This window comes from Hemiscyllium ocellatum, chromosome 28 (assembly GCF_020745735.1).
Source record: "Hemiscyllium ocellatum isolate sHemOce1 chromosome 28, sHemOce1.pat.X.cur, whole genome shotgun sequence".
Lineage (NCBI taxonomy): Eukaryota > Metazoa > Chordata > Chondrichthyes > Orectolobiformes > Hemiscylliidae > Hemiscyllium > Hemiscyllium ocellatum.
In genome coordinates, this window is record NC_083428.1 from 20,386,358 (window position 1) to 20,405,004 (window position 18,647).

General features: G+C 39.8%; 1 protein-coding gene across 4 annotated transcripts in view; it reads left to right on the forward strand.

The window, feature by feature from the left end:
- LOC132829183 (casein kinase I) overlaps positions 1–8,705 on the forward strand; it is a 119,110-nt gene extending 110,405 nt beyond the window's left edge. For all 4 annotated transcript variants that reach the window (XM_060846543.1, XM_060846545.1, XM_060846544.1 and 1 more), the window contains 2 exons: positions 2,272–2,378; positions 5,492–8,705. In XM_060846543.1, the coding sequence (XP_060702526.1) occupies positions 2,272–2,378; positions 5,492–5,546 (162 nt within the window). In that variant the 3' untranslated portion in view covers positions 5,547–8,705. The remainder of the gene's footprint in view (positions 1–2,271; positions 2,379–5,491) is intronic.
- Positions 8,706–18,647: the final 9,942 nt, after the last annotated feature.

Sequence of the window (18,647 nt, forward strand, 5' to 3'; positions counted from 1 at the left end):
CAAGCTACCATCTTTTTCATTGTTTAATCTGATTAAGTAAATGAATATTTCCCTCTATTTTATCAGGCAGCAAAGTACTTCGACTCACATTTCACAATTGCATTCAAAGTAGTCCAAATTTAATGATGAATTCCTCTGGCACCTAAAGATCTCCTACCTCATATAGAAAAGGAATTCTCACATTAAAGTTGTATGAACAGCCACTTGGATACTTTAGTTCATGTATGTGAATCGTTGAATTAGATCGTATTAGATTCCCTGCTATAGTCAGTTAGATGCGAATGATGCTGGAAAAGCATAGGTCAGGCAGCATCCAAAGAGCAGGAAAATCGATATTTCAGGCAAAGCCCTTCATCTGGAAGAGCTTTTCTGATGAAGGGCTTTTGCCCAAAATGTAGATTTTCCTGCTCCTCGGATGTTGCCTGACCTGTGCTTTTCCAGGACCACTCTATTCTTGACTCTGATCTCCAGGATCTTCAGTACCCACTTTCACATAGTCCGTTAGATACCTGCTTTCTTATTTTAATTTTTACATTTTAAATTGTGCTTTGTTTGCATAGAACACCCTTGTGTTTCAAACTAACATTTGAGCAATTCACTTCGGAAAAGTTTCTGCATGTCTCTGTGAAACTCATCAGTGCTACATGTAGGGTTGCAACGAGCTCAGCTAAAGAAACAGTATGAGTGTGTAAATTGGGAAAGGTCAGCCAACCTGGAGTTCTAACTAGGTACAGCAGTACAGTTTCCAGTGCTGTCAAAGGTTTTTCTAACTTAAAATCTGCCTATATGTTGGGAAATTTTGATTGTTGAATTATTTGGAACTGATGGGAAGAATTAGTGATTAGTCAATCCTTCCAGCTTCCATCAAATGAACTGGTCAGCAAAGTTGATCATTAGTGCTCTAGAATTTGCCTCATTTTGAGAATTGCTGATTGTGCCACAAATAATAATATTCTAATTTGTTATTGCTAGTTGCTATCTTCGTACAAATTCTATTATGGACTGGACAGGACAATATTTCATGAAGAAGCTATTCATTGTTCATTATCCATTGAACAGCTAGCAGGTATGGGTTTGAGTTCGTGCCAGGATAGATAGATAAAGAAAGCAATCCATAAGATGCCGTATGAAGTTAATTTTTCCTCCTTACACAGGGGTATGCTGTTTGGATTTTAATCTTTGCAGTAAGAGTCCAGGTGCTTGGATATGAGCAACAGGCTAAGCTCTTGGCCTCTCCCTATCTTGCTTTGGTATTTCCTAGGCAAGAAGTGGTCAGACTCTGCCAATTTGATCCTGTAATCAGTTGCTGAAAGATGTGAGAATATCTCGAAAGAATTTCCAGCAGCAAAATCTTCCTACCAGTAAATAAAATTAATCGTAGGTAAAGCAATTTTTTAGTGGGAATATATATTCAGTTAATTTGCTTTCTGGTAATGCTGATTGAAAAGAGAATGGTGATTATGTAATTACAAGAATTATCTGCTTTTCTTCCTCTACAGCAGTACTTATCTAATAGGAGTAAACCTACCAGTAATGCAGTACTCCTCTCAATTCTGTGTTAAAATCTAATGTTAGCCCCTTGTGAAACTCTTGATTTTGTTTATTCTTCTGGAACCTGAGATTGAAGCAGGGTCCTTTTTTAGCTCTCTGAATTCTTGACATTATGACCATTTAGTGGCTGACCAACTCAAATCTACTTCTCACTTGGAGAGCACTCTCCAATGCTTACAGCTTTTCTGATTTCCGCGAAGTGATTTCTACAGCAATAAAGTAGAAATTAAGAATTCAATAGTTCATGTCTACAATTTTTTATGGATGGTGCAATGTACATTGGAACTTTAATATGCAGTCCTTCACATCACCAGGAATTTTTTTTAATCCTAATGTGAAGCACCGGACTATTGATAAAAGTTGTTTTCTTTTCATGTAGAACTGCCTTTAATAGATTCCATCTTAGTTTACAGGCATCTATTCAAGACTTATATGGAGTTGAGTGATAATTAGCTTATATTGAATACTACTGTAGCATTTTCATCTCCATTTTGTATCCTGATTTGTCATTTTATCAATAGGTACTTTGGAACTGTATTGCCTTTTTTATTCTCTCTTAGATGAAAATGTGTGTGACTTGGGTGATTTAGTTTTGCCATCTGAAAGATTTTTCCTTGATTCTTTAAAAGATCAATATTGTATATCATGATACAATATCATCAATATTGCATGATAAATAAGTAGCAGGAAATTACATCGTTATTTTCTTTTTCTTTTAAGGTGGTGAGCTCAACAAATGGTGAGCTTAACACAGATGACCCCACAGCAGGACACTCCAATGCACCCATTACAGCCCCAGCAGAAATTGAAGTGGCAGATGATACCAAGTATGAATTTTTCCCAATCTCCAATATGAATTACATGTATATATTAAACAAATGCAAGTCTTCAGTAATTGTATATTTTAGCGGCAGCAAACGATACCTCTTGCTTATAAAAGATGTTGTGTACGTCCAGGCCAACCCACATGTGTGATTCTGAAGGTTGGTGGCAAAAAGGTATCAATTTGATCACAACATTCATGCTAAAAATAGACCTAATAATTTTTGAAAAGGCTGCACATATTTTGCCAGCTGCAATTCATATTAAAAGCTGACTTTCTTTATTCAGCTTTACAAAGACTCTGGCAGTAACAATTGTTAACATTCTGTTCCAGCTGGTGTACACAGGGACATACAGTATATTGATGTTTTGCAAAGTAGTCCTTCAGTTTGTGCTTTGCTAGTTAAATGTTGAAAGATTAGTTTCTAAATGAGTTGAGTGTTATTAATGCATGGCATTCAGATCATTTTCCTTCTGCATTGGTTATGTTAAAGTGTGTCATTTGTCTGAGACATTTTGACAATTCAAGCAAGCAGTTTTGACCTTCACCCACAGAGATAGGGATTCTTAATGGCTCTATGTCTTGATTTTGAAGTTAATTATAGTAAAAGCAAGTAAATGCACATCTGAAATAAAAGTAATAAAGTGCTGGAGAAATTCAACAAGTCTGACAACACCGCTTGGGACAGTCTCCAATGCAAGACTGTCACTTTAAAACATTTCTCCTTTCCCATAGTAACTGCTTTTAAAACTGGAAAATTCACAAGAATTAAGTTGTTTCCCCAAGTCATTGTTCGCTTGTGGCTTTTCACAATGTAACCAAGGGTCGCTCATCTTTTTTCCCCTCCTCCCCTATAATTCTTCCCTTCCTGGTCTGTGGGAATTGCTGACCATCTTAACTCTATAGCTTTGTGGTTCCATGCTATTGAAATACTGGTCATTCAGTGTGTAGTCAGATGTGAATTCATGGCATTATTCCCCTCTCGTATTAATTTTTTAATTTCAGCTGTTCAGTTTAAAGACAATGTTAAGTAAAAATTGCTACTTTCCTGTCAGAATAGGAAGAAAATTTGGAGCAACATTGCAAGCTGCCTTTCTCGTACCTAAAATGAAATACGAGAAGTCAGGACTGAGCATTTAGTCTAATTTGACAAAACACGTTGAAATTAGAGGCCGGTGTTCAGCATGTCGTTTTAAAGTATACTGGCCATACCTATGAGTAGGCTAGACCAGATCCAACCATAATTGACTCCCTAATGTATTCTTCAAAAATATGCAGTTTGTCATAGCTTTTCATTTTGCACTCATCCAGGCAATTCACAAGAATCAGCAAAGTAAGTGGAAAATAACACTTAGCTCATGAGAGGAGAGGGCTGATTGGTTAGCATGTGGACTGTGATAGAGGTGTGCCATGGAGGATACAAATTCAAATAACAATTTGATACGGGGTATCTGTTGAATTTTGTCAACTTCTACACCTAGATACGTTGTCAGTTAATGTGTTGGTGTGAAGTAGAGTCAGATGTACAGCATGGAAGCAGACCCTTTGGTCCAACCATTCATGCCAACCAGATATCCCAACCAAATCTAGTCCCACCTCCCAGCATCCGGTGCAAAGCCCTCCAAACCCTTCCTATTCATATACCCATCCAAATGCCTCTTAAATGTTGCAATTGTACCAGCCTCCACCACCACCTCTGGCAGCTCATTCCATACACGCACCACCCTCTGTGTGAAAAAGTTGCCCCTTAGGTCTCTTTTATATCTTTCCCCTCTCACCCTAAACCTGTGCCCTCTAGTTCTGGACTCCCCAACTCCAGGGAAAAGATTTTGACTATTTACGTTATCCATGCTCCTCATAATTTTGCAAACCTCTATAAGGTCACCCCTTAGCCTGCGACGCTCCAGGGAAAACAGCCCCAGCCTGTTTAGCCTCTCCCTATAGCTCAAATTCTCCAGCCCTGGCAACATCCTTGTAAATCTTTTCTGAGCCCTTTCAAATTTCACAACATCTTTCCAGTAGGAAGGAGACCAGGATTGCACACAATATTCCAACAGTGGCCTAACCCAATATCCTGTAGAGCCGCAACACGACCTCCCAACTCCTGTACTCACTACTCTGACCAATAAAGGAAAGCATACCAAACGCCACCTTCACTATCCTATCTACCTGTGACTCCACTTTCAAGGAGCTATGAACCTGTACTTTTTTTGTTCAGTAACACTCCCTAGGACCTTACCATTAAGAGTATAATTCCTGCTAAGATTTGCTTTCTCAAAATGCAGCACCTCTCATTTATCTGAATTTAATTCAATCTGCCACTTCTCAGCCCATTGGCCCATCTGATCAAGATCCTGTTGTAATCTGAGGTAACCCTCTTCGCTGTCCACTACACCTCCAATTTTGGTGTCATCTGCAAACGTACTAACTGTACCTTTTTATGTCCACATCCAAATCATTTATGTGAATGACAAAAAGTAGTGGTCCCAGCACCGACATGTGGGTTAACTTCTATACTGTATTTGAACCTCAGCGATGAGAATCATGGGATAAAGTTCTCCTCTATGTTATTGTATTAATCTAATGCAAAATGAGTTACAATGGTTTTAGCTTGGTGGTTGAAAGGCGCAAGTAACATAAGACCTGCTCATGTCAGTATAGAGGCAAAATTGAGGCTAGTTGAGGAATTAGAAAGTATTCTGATGAAGCAGCTGGGGTTCGACCATTTTTAATAACAAATTGTCATGAAAGCATTTGATAATACTTAGTAATGCTAATACTGTGGATAAAAATATTTTTATGTGCATAAAGCTGCTTTTCTCTGTTCCTGTGGTAGTGAATTTATTTTTCATAAATATATTAACTCAATCTTTTTGGATAGAAATATTATCAGTCAATCAAATACTCACTGACTTTCTTTCCATTTGGTCATTACCTGACAATGTCAGTTGTCATCTTCATCAGTGGAAAGCAAAAAATACAATATCTTTTGCTGATTCTAGTCATGGTCACATTTTGACTGATACCAATAAAAACATTTTAATTGCTTTAAAGTAAAACCTCGGTAGTATCAGAGGTGACATTTCTTAAGATTTGAAATAATTATTTTTTTTAAAGGTGCTGTTGTTTCTTCAAGAGGCGGAAGAGGAAAACCATTCAGCGGCATAAGTGACTCTGGAAACTGCTGTGAGATTTACGTGTGTGTTCTGCGACTTTCCAGTCATACTAAATTCAGAAATCCATCTCTTTTGTGGCAGACATATGCTGTTGTCTAAGATCATGACTTTTCTGCCCAGAATTTTGGGCTTCTGACATTGGTACTCTTTTCTGCTGTGAAGTTCTTACTGGTGGACTTGGCAAATGCACCATGCAAAATTTTTACTTCCTTTTCTGTGGGAGTCCACGAAAGCATCGTCTCCGAAATGTGCATTAAATAGGATTAGTTCTCTCAGTGGGATCAAGGCAGTGTTGAGTTCAAGTTTTTAAAAAGTTCCAGAATCGAAATAGCAGGAATTACTTCAAGGTTTTTGTATGATGTTGATTTAATTTGAAACTCAACTCTCGACATGCTTCATTCATCTCCAGTGTTATGTAATCGCAAGTCATGCGATAACCTTTTTCTTTTTTTTCCCCCCTTTTGTTTTGATCAACCTGAATGCGTGGTGTAGTCACTGTCATTGGGTACTGTTGGGATAAGGAAATACCTTGTAGGCTCCTTATCTTTAATTGCACTTTCGATAACAGTATGTAAGAGCTTTTGGATCTGATTGTGCAAAAACTGTTTCTAAATGTACCTTTTTAAGGGAATACAAAAACAGTAGGAAACGTAGCATGTTTTTAAATGTAATAATGTTTGCAAAATGTAAGTGAAACAGTTACATTATTAAACTGGGTAGAATTAATGTGATAGTTCACAGAAAACGAAATCTTGTTCAAATTCAGATCTAGTTTGAGCTTTTAAGATCCAGATGTCATTAGGGCTGTATGTGAATTGGGGATGGTCATCATCAAAATTTAGCAGCTGAATCATGTGATAAAAGGGCACTTCAGACACAGTATGTCGATGTGCCTTTTAGTGGAGGCACTATTATGTTGGGTCTTGGCAGAACAACCCAGTTAATAGGGTAAAGGTTTGGTATAGTTGAAGGTTTCTGCCATAGTCATGCCATTTTATAAAAGATCAACGCACAGGTTTTGTCAGCAATACCCAATTGAAGAACCAGGTAAGCAGAAAGAGGATTTAATATTTCAAAACATTTGGCATTGACAAGCTTACAGAAAAGTACTTTGGAAGACAAAATTCTTGACCTAGATCAACTTGTTGAGTAAGAAAATGAGAAAAGAACTTTGAAAAGTTTTCAGTGTAGACAGGAGCAGTGAAGAAGGACAAATTAGCAATGATTTTTAAAAACCTATCAGAGCAAGGAACATTCTTGAGGTTTCAATTACTTTGGAAAATTAGTCACCTAAGCTGTGAGTAAGTACCTCAATTTCTGGATTGGAAGCCACAGCTAGTCTTAAGTGGGACAAATTAATTTGTAGCAAGTGTTCATTTCAGAAGTTTACTGATTACCAGTTTTACCCATAGCTTTCAATGTGCTCTATGATGACCGTATAGCCATATTTTTGGTGTGTCGAACTACAAAGATTTTATGCACAATTTTATTTCAAAAATCCATTGTTTTTACTTTGAAAGACATTTCATTTAAAAATTACACCATTTTAGAACCCGCTGTATTTCCCTTTTTTGTTTTAAAGCTGCAGGTTTTTCTCAGGAAATTTGGGTACTTAAAATGGACCCCTGACAAGACTGGGCTATTGACTGATTATCCATCTCAATAGATTCTTGTTAACTCTAGGTACAGGAGAAGCTTGTATTACAAACTTCAACCTAGAGTGAATCATTGGTGTCCTGCACGTAGCTAAGCTTTTAGATTAAGTCCCTTACTATGAGTCATCTTTACAGAAGCAGTTTCCATTGGTGCAGTACTTAACAAGAGGTCCATTTCTGGTGCAGAGAAACACTCATCCACAACCACGTGCAACGTTTTCTTTGTGTAACATTGAATTTTTAGTTGGTTAATTTTTTTTTTGAATGCTTAAGTGTTGTTGTGGATAGTGTCCATTTGCCAGTGAGATGTAAGAGGGAGGCCAACACAGAAACAAAAGGTTAGCTGTTACTGGTCGCCGTGGTGAAATTTATTTGTTCTTGGATCGGGCTAAAATATTAATGAAGAAATACAATTCTAAATGGTTTTTCTAAGGAGATAAACTGAAGTTTTTTTTTGCCTTTTGTTTTCTTTCCAAAATCTCATTGAGTATTTGAAGACTTAGTTTGGCCAGTATGGTTAAAGCACTTCTGAAATCTAATTTCAGGTGTGCCTGGTCCTTTCCATATGTTAAAATAGATGATGATTTTAGGTGAGAATTACACTTTGTAGGTTTTTTTAAAAAAATAATGTTAAGCATTGTGTTCACAAATATCTTGTGGGCTGTTATTATTTTCCGAATATTGAGAATTCAACATGTCAGATATGAGACTGCCCAAAGGTGTTTTTAGTTGAGGCTAGTATTGCACACTTGTACTTTTATTAAATTCCACCCCCAAAATAAACTAATTAACAGTTAGATACTATAGACCTGTCCTGAGAGAAGGCAGAATTGATTTTGGAGTTGCCTAAAACATGCACTTTCATACTGGTGATCTCAAATCTGCACAATCAATGTTTAATTTCCCTTGGACAGTAAAATTATGGAGTCAAGTGATGAGCAAAGTGTATCTTTAAAAATATAAACCTAAAGTTTGGTGGGCTGTTGACGGTCATACCTTATTTTAATACTTATTGTTGTATATAGACTTTCAAAAATTTATGTGGGTAGTTTAAGCTGCCAGAAATGAGCAAAAGTTTGACTGTGAATCATCTCCATTTCCACTTAAATGGATAGAAAGAGGAGTCTCAAAAATGTCAAGGTAGTGCAATGATACCCACGCATGCTGAGCAATGTTTTGCAAAATTCATTTGCTGCCTTTTCTGCCAGGATGGGTCTTTTATTGTCTGGAATGCGATAATCATGATTGATATTATTGTGAACATTAAAAGGCGTATTAATGTTTCAGATTTTGTTACCTTTTTGTGGTGAACCATAATGCTCAGAATAGCACAAAAACTGAAGATTGAACTGTGCACTCTGTATTTTGCCCATAATTTAACACTTGACACAAAATGGTCTCTATCCACAACAAGCACGTGAGCAATTTCGGTATGCTGTCATTAATTTTGGTGACTGTAATAAGTGAAAAGAACCAAATAAAGGGAATACAAGCAATTTATATTTTTGTATATTGTATTCATTTTAGATGTAAAACTCTTTACTGTTGGCTAAACTTTCTGAAATGTTACAAAAACTTAAGATTAATTATTTGCAGCAATTGGATACTGTTTACACTGTACTATCTAGTACAAAACTAGTAAATGTACTTCTTTACAATGAGCATGAAAACATGTAGGTAATTTGAGAGGGATGGTAAGAAATATGTGATTCCCCTATTCGAGTTAACCAGAATGTTAAATGAATGGATCCATATCTTCCTCCTTTCCCATTTTGTCCTGATCTTGGAAACTAGCCCTTCCTTCTGCTGTGGTGAGCATGCAACTTGACCCACTTGCACCTTAAGTTTGTTACTTGTTACTTGAGTTATCCTATTCAATCACAGCGCTGATTTTTTTTTGTCTGATTATATCCAACTAGAACCAAAGCATTAATATGTTTTATAATTTGTGTTCAAAAATGTTAATTTGTTCTTATTTCAGATAATCAGTCTGTCTCTGTTAGTTTGAGTTAATGCAAAGAATGGAAGAAAGACGTGCAGCTGTGTAATACTTTTTACAATTTCAAAGCAGCTCAAATCCAGTGAAGCACATTTTAAAGTGTAGTCACTGCTTTAATGTAGCAAGGTCCCATGACCATATCATCTAGTCATCCTATTGCTATTTTTGTGATATTGAGGAATAAGTAATGATAAAGGTGACTAATTTCAACAAAGTTAAAAATCACATAACACCAGGTTATAGTCCAACAGGTTTAATTGGAAGCACACTAGCTTTCAGAGCGTCGCTTCTTCATGTGATAGTGGAGGGCTCAATCCTAGCACACAGAATTTATAGCAAAAAGTTAGTGTGATCTAACTCAAATTATCCATTGAAAAATTGATTGTTAAGTCTTTCATCTGTTTTGAAACCGTGATAGTTTCACTTCTTGCATATGTAAATCACAAAACTTTTTTTTAAAAGATGCATTCTCCGGTTAGCTGTTAACAATGGGTGATAGCTAGACAATATGTTGAAGGTGTTTGCCCCCTGTGTTCTCTGTCTATGCCATGATGTTTAGATTGATTCTAATCTAAAAAGTGAGATAAGAGTTTTACATGAATGCATGCAGTTTTTGAGCAAAGTATAATGTAACCCTGCAAGTACAAATTCATCCCACAAAATATATGTGTGCATGTGGGTCTTTATCGGTGTCTGTGTGTGTGTATCTGTCTGGGTTGGGGGTTGTGAGTGAGAGAAAGTATATGTATGTCATGAGTGTAGAGTGTCTTAAGTCTGTGAGGGGGTGCGTGTGTGTGTGTGTGTCTGTAAGGGTGTGTATGGGTGTCTGCGCGTCTGTGTATGTGTGTCCGTGTGTATAGGAGTGCCTGTGTGTGTGTGCCTGTGTGTGTGTGCCTGTGTGTGTGTGCCTGTGTGTGTGTGCCTGTGTGTGTGTGTGTGTGTGTATATATATATATATATATATATAGTGCAATGGTTATCACCTGTAATGTGACATGAACCCATAGTCCTGATTGAGGCCCTCCCTATAGGTACCGAACTTAGCTATCAGCCTCTGCTAGGCCACTTTTCGCTGCTACCTGTCCCGAAGTCCGCCTTAGAGGATGGTCACCTGAAGGCCCGAGGTCGAATGTCCTGGACCACTGAAGTGTTCCCCAACTGGGAGGAACACTCCTGTCTCTTGATTGTTGTGCGGTGCCCATTCATCCGTTATCATAGCCTTTGCTCGGTTTCCCCAATGTACCATGCCTCAGGACATCCTGGCCTGCAACGTATAAGATATACAACGTTGGCCGAGTCACATGAGTACCTGCCATGTACAAGGTGGGAGGTGTCCCCACGCGTGATGGTGGTATCTATGTCCACACTCTGACACGTCTTGCAGCGCCTACCATGACATGGTTTGTATGGAGTTGTCCTGAGAGCCGGGCAGCTTGCTACGAACAATGATCTGTTTGAGGTTTGGTGGTTGTTTAAAGGCAAATAGTGGAGGTGTGGGGGAGATCTTGGTGATCATCCTCATTGATAATGTGTTGCAGGTCACAAAGAACATGGCATAACTTTTCAGCTCCTGGGAAATACTAGGTAAAAACAATGACAGCAGATGCTGGAAACCAGATTCTGGATTAGTGGTGCTGGAAGAGCACAGCAGTTCAGGCAGCATCTGAGTAGCAGTAAAATCGGCGTTTCGGGCAAAAGCCCTTCATCAGGAATAAGGGCAGAGAGCCTGAAGGGTGGAGAGATAAGTGAGAGGAGGGTGGGGGTGGGGAGAAAGTAGCATAGAGTACATTGGGTGAGTGGGAGAGGGATGAAGGTGATAGGTCAGGGAGGAGAGGGTGAGTGGATAGGTGGAAAAGAAGATAGGTAGGTCGGACAAGTCTGGACATGTGTCCCCTGAACTGTTGTGCTCTTCCAGCACCACCAATCCAGATCCTGGGAAATACTGAACAACGAAGGGTACCCTGTTGGTTGCAGCACATGTCTGTCTCCTGAGGAGGTCATTATGGTTCCTTGCTGTGGCACGTCGGAACTGGCGGTCAATGAGTTGGGCATCGTACTCCGTTCTTGTGAGGGCATGCCTTGAGTACTTCCAGGTGTCCGTCACATTTCTCCTCATCTGAGCAGATCCGGTGTACGCGTAGGGCTTGTCTATAGGGGATGGCTGTTTTAATGTTTTGGGTGAATGCTGGAGAAGTGTAGCATTGTGAAGTTGTCTGTGGGTTTGCGGTAGAGTGTGGTGCTGAGGTGTCCATCCTTGATGGAGATGCATGTGTCCAAGAATTAGACAGATAGTCGAGACTAGTCCATGGTGAGTTTGATGGTGGGATGAAACTTGTTGATGTCACTGTGTAGTTTTATCAGTGACTCCTCGCCATGGGTCCTGAGGAAGAAAATGTCATCAATGTACCTGATGTATAATGTTGGTTGGAGATCCTGCATAGAGAAGAAGCCTTGTTCGAACCTGTGCATAAAAATGTTGGCATATTGGGGTGCAAATTTGGTGCCCATGGCTGTTCCGTATATCTGGATGAAGAACTGGTTGTCAAAGGTGAAGACGTTGTGATCAAGGATAAAGGCGATGAGTTGTAGGATGATATTTGGAGATTGGCAGTTGTTGGTGTTGAGTACTGAGGCTGTTGCCGCGATGCCATCATTGTGGGGGATGCTGGTGTAGAGTGCGGAAACATCCATTGTGACGAGGAATGTTCCCGGTTTGACTGGCCCATGGGTGCTGAGTTTCTGTAAGAAATCCGTAGTGTCGCGACACAAGATGGGGATCCCCTGTACAATAGGTTTCAAGATGCCTTCAACATAGCCGGAGCAATTCTCACATCGGGTCCCATTGCCCAACGCGATGGGACGTCCTGGTGTGTTGGCTTTGTGTACTTTTGGAAGGCAGTAAAAGTCGCCTACATGAGAAGTACGTGGGATGAGGGCGCGTAGGGAACTCTGAAGGACTGAATCCAAAGCTCTGATTAATGTGTTTAATTCATGGGCGTGTTCTTTGGTCGGATCAGCTGGTAGTTGCCTAGAGTGTTCCTGGTTGTCAGTTGTCGGTGCACTTCCTTGCAGTAATCTGTTCTATTCTGAATGACAAACTTCAGCAAAGAGTGATACTTCTCATTGAGAATGCGAGTATTGTTTTTTAATTCACTCATGCTGTAGTGGTGTCACTGTCTGTCCAGCAGTTATCGCCTGTCCCTAGATGTCCTTGAGAAAGTGGCAGTTAGCAGCCACCTTGAACCACTGCAGTCCGTGTATTGTGGGTGGACTCTCAATGCTGCGGGCAGAGAATTCCAAGACTCGATCCAAAGACTGAGGTAATGGTCATGCATTTCCAATCAGGATGCTAAGTGTTTGGAGGGGAACTTATAAATGATATCCCAGTGTTGCCATTGTCCTTCTAGGTGGAAGTGTCGTGGTTAAGAAGGTGCTATCTAAGGAGCTTTGAATTTCATCTTGTAGATGGTACACGTTGCTGCTGCTGCTGCTGTGCGTCGGTGGTGGAGGGTGTGGATGTGATCCCCATCAGCTGGACTGCTTTGTCCTGAATAGGGTCAAGCATTTTGAATATTGATGGAGTTGCACTTATGCATTGCATAGGTGACAGGTATTCCATCAGACCCCAAGTATTGGGGAGTCAGGAGTTGAATCACTCGCAGCAGTATTCGTAGCTTCTGACCTGTTCTTGTAGCCACTGTTGTGATAATGCTCCTCCTTTAATGAAGTTAGATTGTCCTTTATTTTTCTTCCCAGAGGGATTACGCCATTGAATATCAAGAGAAAATGGTAGATTCTTTCTTACTGGAGGTGATCCTTGATTGCCATTTTTCAGCTCAAGCCTGGATATTGTTGCAGTTGAAGATTGACTGCTTTAGTATCTGAGGAATTATGAACGATGCTGGACATCAAACAATCATTGGTGAATATCCCCACCTCTGACCTTTTATTATGGAGTGGAGCTGCATTGATGAAGCAACAGACTCATTTGTGAAGGTGGCTAAACAAACAGTGACCAGTGACCATGTGCGGTTTTGTTGAACCAAACAAAATTTGTAGGTGGAGCTAGTGAGGTATTTGCATGACTATCCGAGGTGGTATCTGGGGCATATGAGGTGGTGAAGAAAGCCATCTCAAGTGCATATGAGCCTGACCTAAATAAATGTGTTGCTGGGTCAAAATATGTGAATTCCCTCCCTAGCAGCATTGAAGGTGTGTTTAAATCAAATTCACTGCAGTGGTTCAAGAAGGCAGCTCACCAGCACGGTGACTTTCTCATGTGGATTTAGGAAAGCGCAGTAAATAAATAGGAGCAGGAATAGACCATTTGGCCCATCGAGGCTGCCACCCCATCCAGTAAATCATGACCAATATGTCCTCAGCCTCCATATCAGCCATGATTTATTAGATGGTGTGGCAGCTTTGGAGGGCCCAGTGGCCTATTCCTGCTACTCTTTCATGCCAACCCCTTGTGGTCAGTAACTCCCTGATATTTCAAAACTTCATTTTCTCCTCCTTTTTAAGTACCTTAAGTGATCTCCATAACACCTGGACATTGGCAAGACCAGATGTTCACTCTCTTTGGAAGGAGAAAGTCCTTCACATCTGTTTAAAATGCATGTCCTAATTTTCTATAACTTTTCCCTAGACTGCAAATCCCCCATTGCCACATCCACCCCCCTCAGAATCTTGAATGTGTCAATAAGATCACTCCTTACCTGATGATGGAATACCTAATCTGCTTATTTTTTCTTGATATGTCATATCAGGAGTTAAAAAGGTAAAAACAATGACTGCAGATGCTGGAAACCAGATTCTGGATTAGTGGTGCTGGAAGAGCACAGCAGTTCAGGCAGCCTGATGTCTGTCTCTTGAATAGCCTCCAATGCCAATATTTGTTTTAATCACATGGTCAAAACTGTATACAATATTCCAGGTGCAGCCTTACCAATTCATTGTGCAGAGGTAACAAGACTTTCCGTATTTAAGCTCCAATCTCCAAGCAAGCAAAGCCACAATCCTATCTGCTGCCTTAATTAGTTGCTGTGCCCACAAACCCAGATCGGTCTGTGCTGGACATTTTGCATTATCTTTGTATTTAAAGAATCATCTACCTTTTGATTCTTCCTACCTCACTTTCCCACATTAAAATCCATTTGCCTGGTTTTTACCCACTCGCTCAACCTCCCTTTATTTCTTTGCAAATTCCTTGTGTCTTCATCACAATATGCCCTCCCATCTATTTTTGTAATATCAAATTTGGATGCATTACACTCCGCTTCCTCCTCCAAGTCATGAATATAGATGGTAAATAATTGAGGCCCTGGGACTGATCCTTGTGACACTCTCATTCGTCTTTCCATCCTGAAAAAAAAACCATTTATCTTGACACTGTCTTTTGTGTGTTAACCAATTCTCAGTCCAAGGTAATACAATACCCTAATATCATGACCTCAAATTTTGTGCAATAAGTTTTTGTGACACTTTATTGAATGTCTTCTGGAAATCCAAATGTCATGTAGTTTTTGTTTTTATCAATAGTGCTCATTACATCCTCACAGAATTCTAGCAAACTTGTCAAATTCCCTTTCCTAAAACCAGATGGACCTCTGTTTGGACAGGCAGGTAGTACTGAGGAAGTGGGGAGGGAACAGAAGGATCTAGACAGTTTGGGAGAGTGGTCCAGGAAATGGCTGATGGAATTCAACGTGAGCAAATGCGAGGTCTTGCGCTTTGGCAAAAAGAATAAAAGCATAGACTACTTTCTAAACAGAGACAATTCGTAAAGTCAAAGACAAAGGGATCTGGGAGTGCTAGTCGAGGATTCTCTAAAGGTAAACGTGCAGGTTGAGTCCGTGATTAAGAAAGCGAATGCAATGTTGTCACTTATCTCAAGAGGGTTGGAATATAAAAGCACCATTGTGCTACTGAGACTTTATATAGCTCTGGTTAGGCCCCATTTGGAGTACTGTATCCAGTTTTGGTCCCCACACCTCAGGAAGGACATACTGGCACTGGAACGTGTCCAGCGGGGATTCACATGGATGATCCCTGGAATGGTTGGTCTAACATATGAGGAACGGCTGAGGATGCTGGGATTGTATTCATTGGAGTTTAGAAGAGTAAGGGTAGACTTAATAGAAACGTACAAGATAATACATGGCTTGGAAAGGGTGGATGCTAGGAAGTTTTTTCCGTTAGGCGAGGAGACTAGGACCCAGCCTTAAAATTAGAGGGGGTCAATTCAGAACATAAATGCAGAAACATTTCTTCAGCCAGAGAGTGGTGGGCCTGTGGAATTCATTGCCGCAGAGTGCAGTGGAGGCCGGGACGCTAAATGTCTTCAAGGCAGAGATTGATAGATTCTTGATGTCTCGAGGAATTAAGGGCTACGGGGAGAATATGGGTAAGTGGAGTTGAAATGCCCATCAGCCATGATTGAATGGCGGAGTGGACTCGATGGGCCGAATGGCCTTAATAAAAGACTCTAGCATTGTCCTAGCATCAGATGTTGGATAAGCTAGTCTATAGTTTTCTCCTTTCTGTTTCCCTGTTTTCTTAAAGAGGGCTGTCACATTAGATACACTGGAACCCACCCTGAATGAACTGAGTTCTAGCACATTGTGGTCAATGCCTCCTTATTTCTGCAACCAATAGCTTTAAAACTCCTGGATGCAGGCCATCAGGTTCTGGTGACTTGTCCCACTTGATAGAGGCTGTTGCTGTCTTCATATTAGCACCTTTCTTCTCTGTTACCTTTTGGGATGTTTATAATATCCTGCATCGTTAAGATAGCTGCAAGATTTAAATTTTCTGCCATGTCTCAGATTCCGAGTTGTAATCTCCAAGCATCCCACACTTGATTTAGCGACTCTGTTTTTCTATACCCACTGAAGCTCATTCTGCCTGTAGTTCTTACCAATTTTCTCCCTCTTAAATAGCTTTTCCATCCTCTACTCCTGATTCCTAAAATAGTCCAGAAAATTGGGACTATCAAGTTTTTTTTCCACTTCACCTTTTTTGTGCTGTTTTTATTGCATACTCTCTCTGATGACCTTTTGTCAACCATGGGTGATTCATCCTTCTCATAACAAAAATTTATTTAAATGAAAAAAAATCTCAAGTATAATAAAATATTTGCTTCAGCATCTGCTCTGCTCATTGATTGCCTTTCCCTTGGTCCATTTTCCCAGCCCACTTTCAACAACGCTTTCATCATATCTGTAAGTGCCTTTATTTAAGCTGAGGATGTTGGTTTGAGACACCAGTTGCTGACCCTCAATGAAATTTGAAATTCAACCATACTGTAATAACTAACACTGTCCCCCACCCCAAATAATCCTGAACTGAGATCTTTTATTAACTCTATCTAATTGTACATTACTACATCTTATTCCCAGGTAGGTTCTGCAATGTACTGCTCTAAGAAATAATCCTTGATGCTTTCCACAAATTTGTCTTCCGTGTTACCTTTTGTCTATGATTCGTACTGTCAATGTGCAGATTAATTGTCATGGATGATTTTATACTGTCCTCCTCATACCTCCATTATTTCCTGATTTATATGTTGTATTACAGTGAGGCAATTCTTCAGGGAGCTATAGATGACCACCATCATTATTTATTTTCTTTACTATTTCTTATTTTCACCCGAACTATTGCACCTATACCGCTAGCTACCCAATATTTCATTAACAAAACTACCTCCCCTTTTTCTTTTTGCCCTTTCTTTAGGGATGATGAATACTCTTAAATATTGAATCCGCTGTTTCCTTCATAGCTTTCAAATCATATTCATTTATTTCTTGTTAGGGCTGTGAATTAATCTGTCTTGTTACAAATGCTGCGTTCAGGTAGTCTTTTTACTATTATTACTTACTCCAGTTCTCATTATTGCTGCGCTCGTCTGCTTATATTTTCTGGCCTTTTCCTTTTACACCTAGGCTATCTCTTTTTCAAAACAAAACACAACTTCAACTGGAACCCCCATCTTGTGCACAGCACCCAGAAGCAAAGCCCACAACTCATGAGTGAATTTTTTAAAAAATCTGTGGATAACAACAGCCACACAGGATATCAGCACATAATGCCAGGGAATAACGTGCAAACACTGCAACATCTGGCATTTGAGAAAGATTGAAAATACTGTTGTGGCCATATTTAGCTCTATTTGGCTTAGTTGGGAATGTCATAATGTCTGAATTTGTGTTTTCAGTGTATTTTTAAGAATGTCCATCTTGATTGTGATGTCTTCAGTCTTCAAGTATTAATAAAGATAAGGTTCAAGTGTTTCAACGTTAACACCATTCCAAAGACACAAGCCTGAATACATAAGATTTTTAAAGAGCTTGTAGACCCATGAGCTCTGGTTGCTTCCCCGCCCCCACCAAAAAAAACTCCACATCTTTGAAGGCAGCAATCAAGATGGCCTTAAACTCAGCGTGACTAGTATTGGAAAGAAGGAAAAAAAGGGACCCTGCAGGAGGGGTGGGTTTGAAGGGGAAGGCTAATGGGCCTGAGTGATGAGAAGGTGGCCTGCACAGGCATGAAGAGCAGTCAGGACCAGTGGAGCAGTTTGTTTGGTTCAACTCTGCCCTTCCCCTGCCTAGACCCCCAACCCCACCTCTCAGATCTGCCTAGATATCCTGACTGCCGCCCTCCATGGACCTCTCCTCAGACCCCTGACCTGGACTGGAGCATTCTGCCCCAAGTCACTCCTGAAGATGGTCACTGTCAGTGTTCCAGAACTGTAATGTTATTAAAGTTCAGTCCAGACATTTCAACTAAAAATCTAATTTGCATGTAACACACTCGGACAAACAACCGTATAGTACCGACTGACCAACTTATCCATTTTTGTAATATTGCTTGAAGGTGTGAATATTGGCCAGGAAGTCAAAGATAACTTTTTGTTTTCTTTTAAAATGGCTCCAAAGAATCTTTTGTGTTCATACACTTACAAATGGCTGCTTTATATTGTCTCACATTCCTTTCCAACTTGCATACAAATTGACTTCTAAATGGACTCGAGAGCAGAGCCCAGGGAGGCCTGTAATGGGTTTATATTTTATTTTTTCTGTGTGTATAAAATTGATTGAATTGTGTTAGAAGTAAATAGCTTGATTTATTCTAATTTTTCTGTCTCTTGATTCATAAGCTTCCGTTTTATTATTAACAAAAAATCTGCAATGTTTTGTTTCGGCAAGAGACCACCTCATTAGAATCAGAGCAAATCAAAATATGATCTATCAAGCCAAATTTCCACCCGGGATCTGACTTGTTGATAACATCAGCTTGGCTCATAATTCTATGAAGAGGTTTTATACTCCAGGAAATTGTAAGAATTCCTTTCTATCCTACTGCATGCTCTTGATGTTGCAATTGAGCTATGACACTTCGAGTCATAGTCATAAAGTCAAACACCATGGGAAAAGACCCTTTTG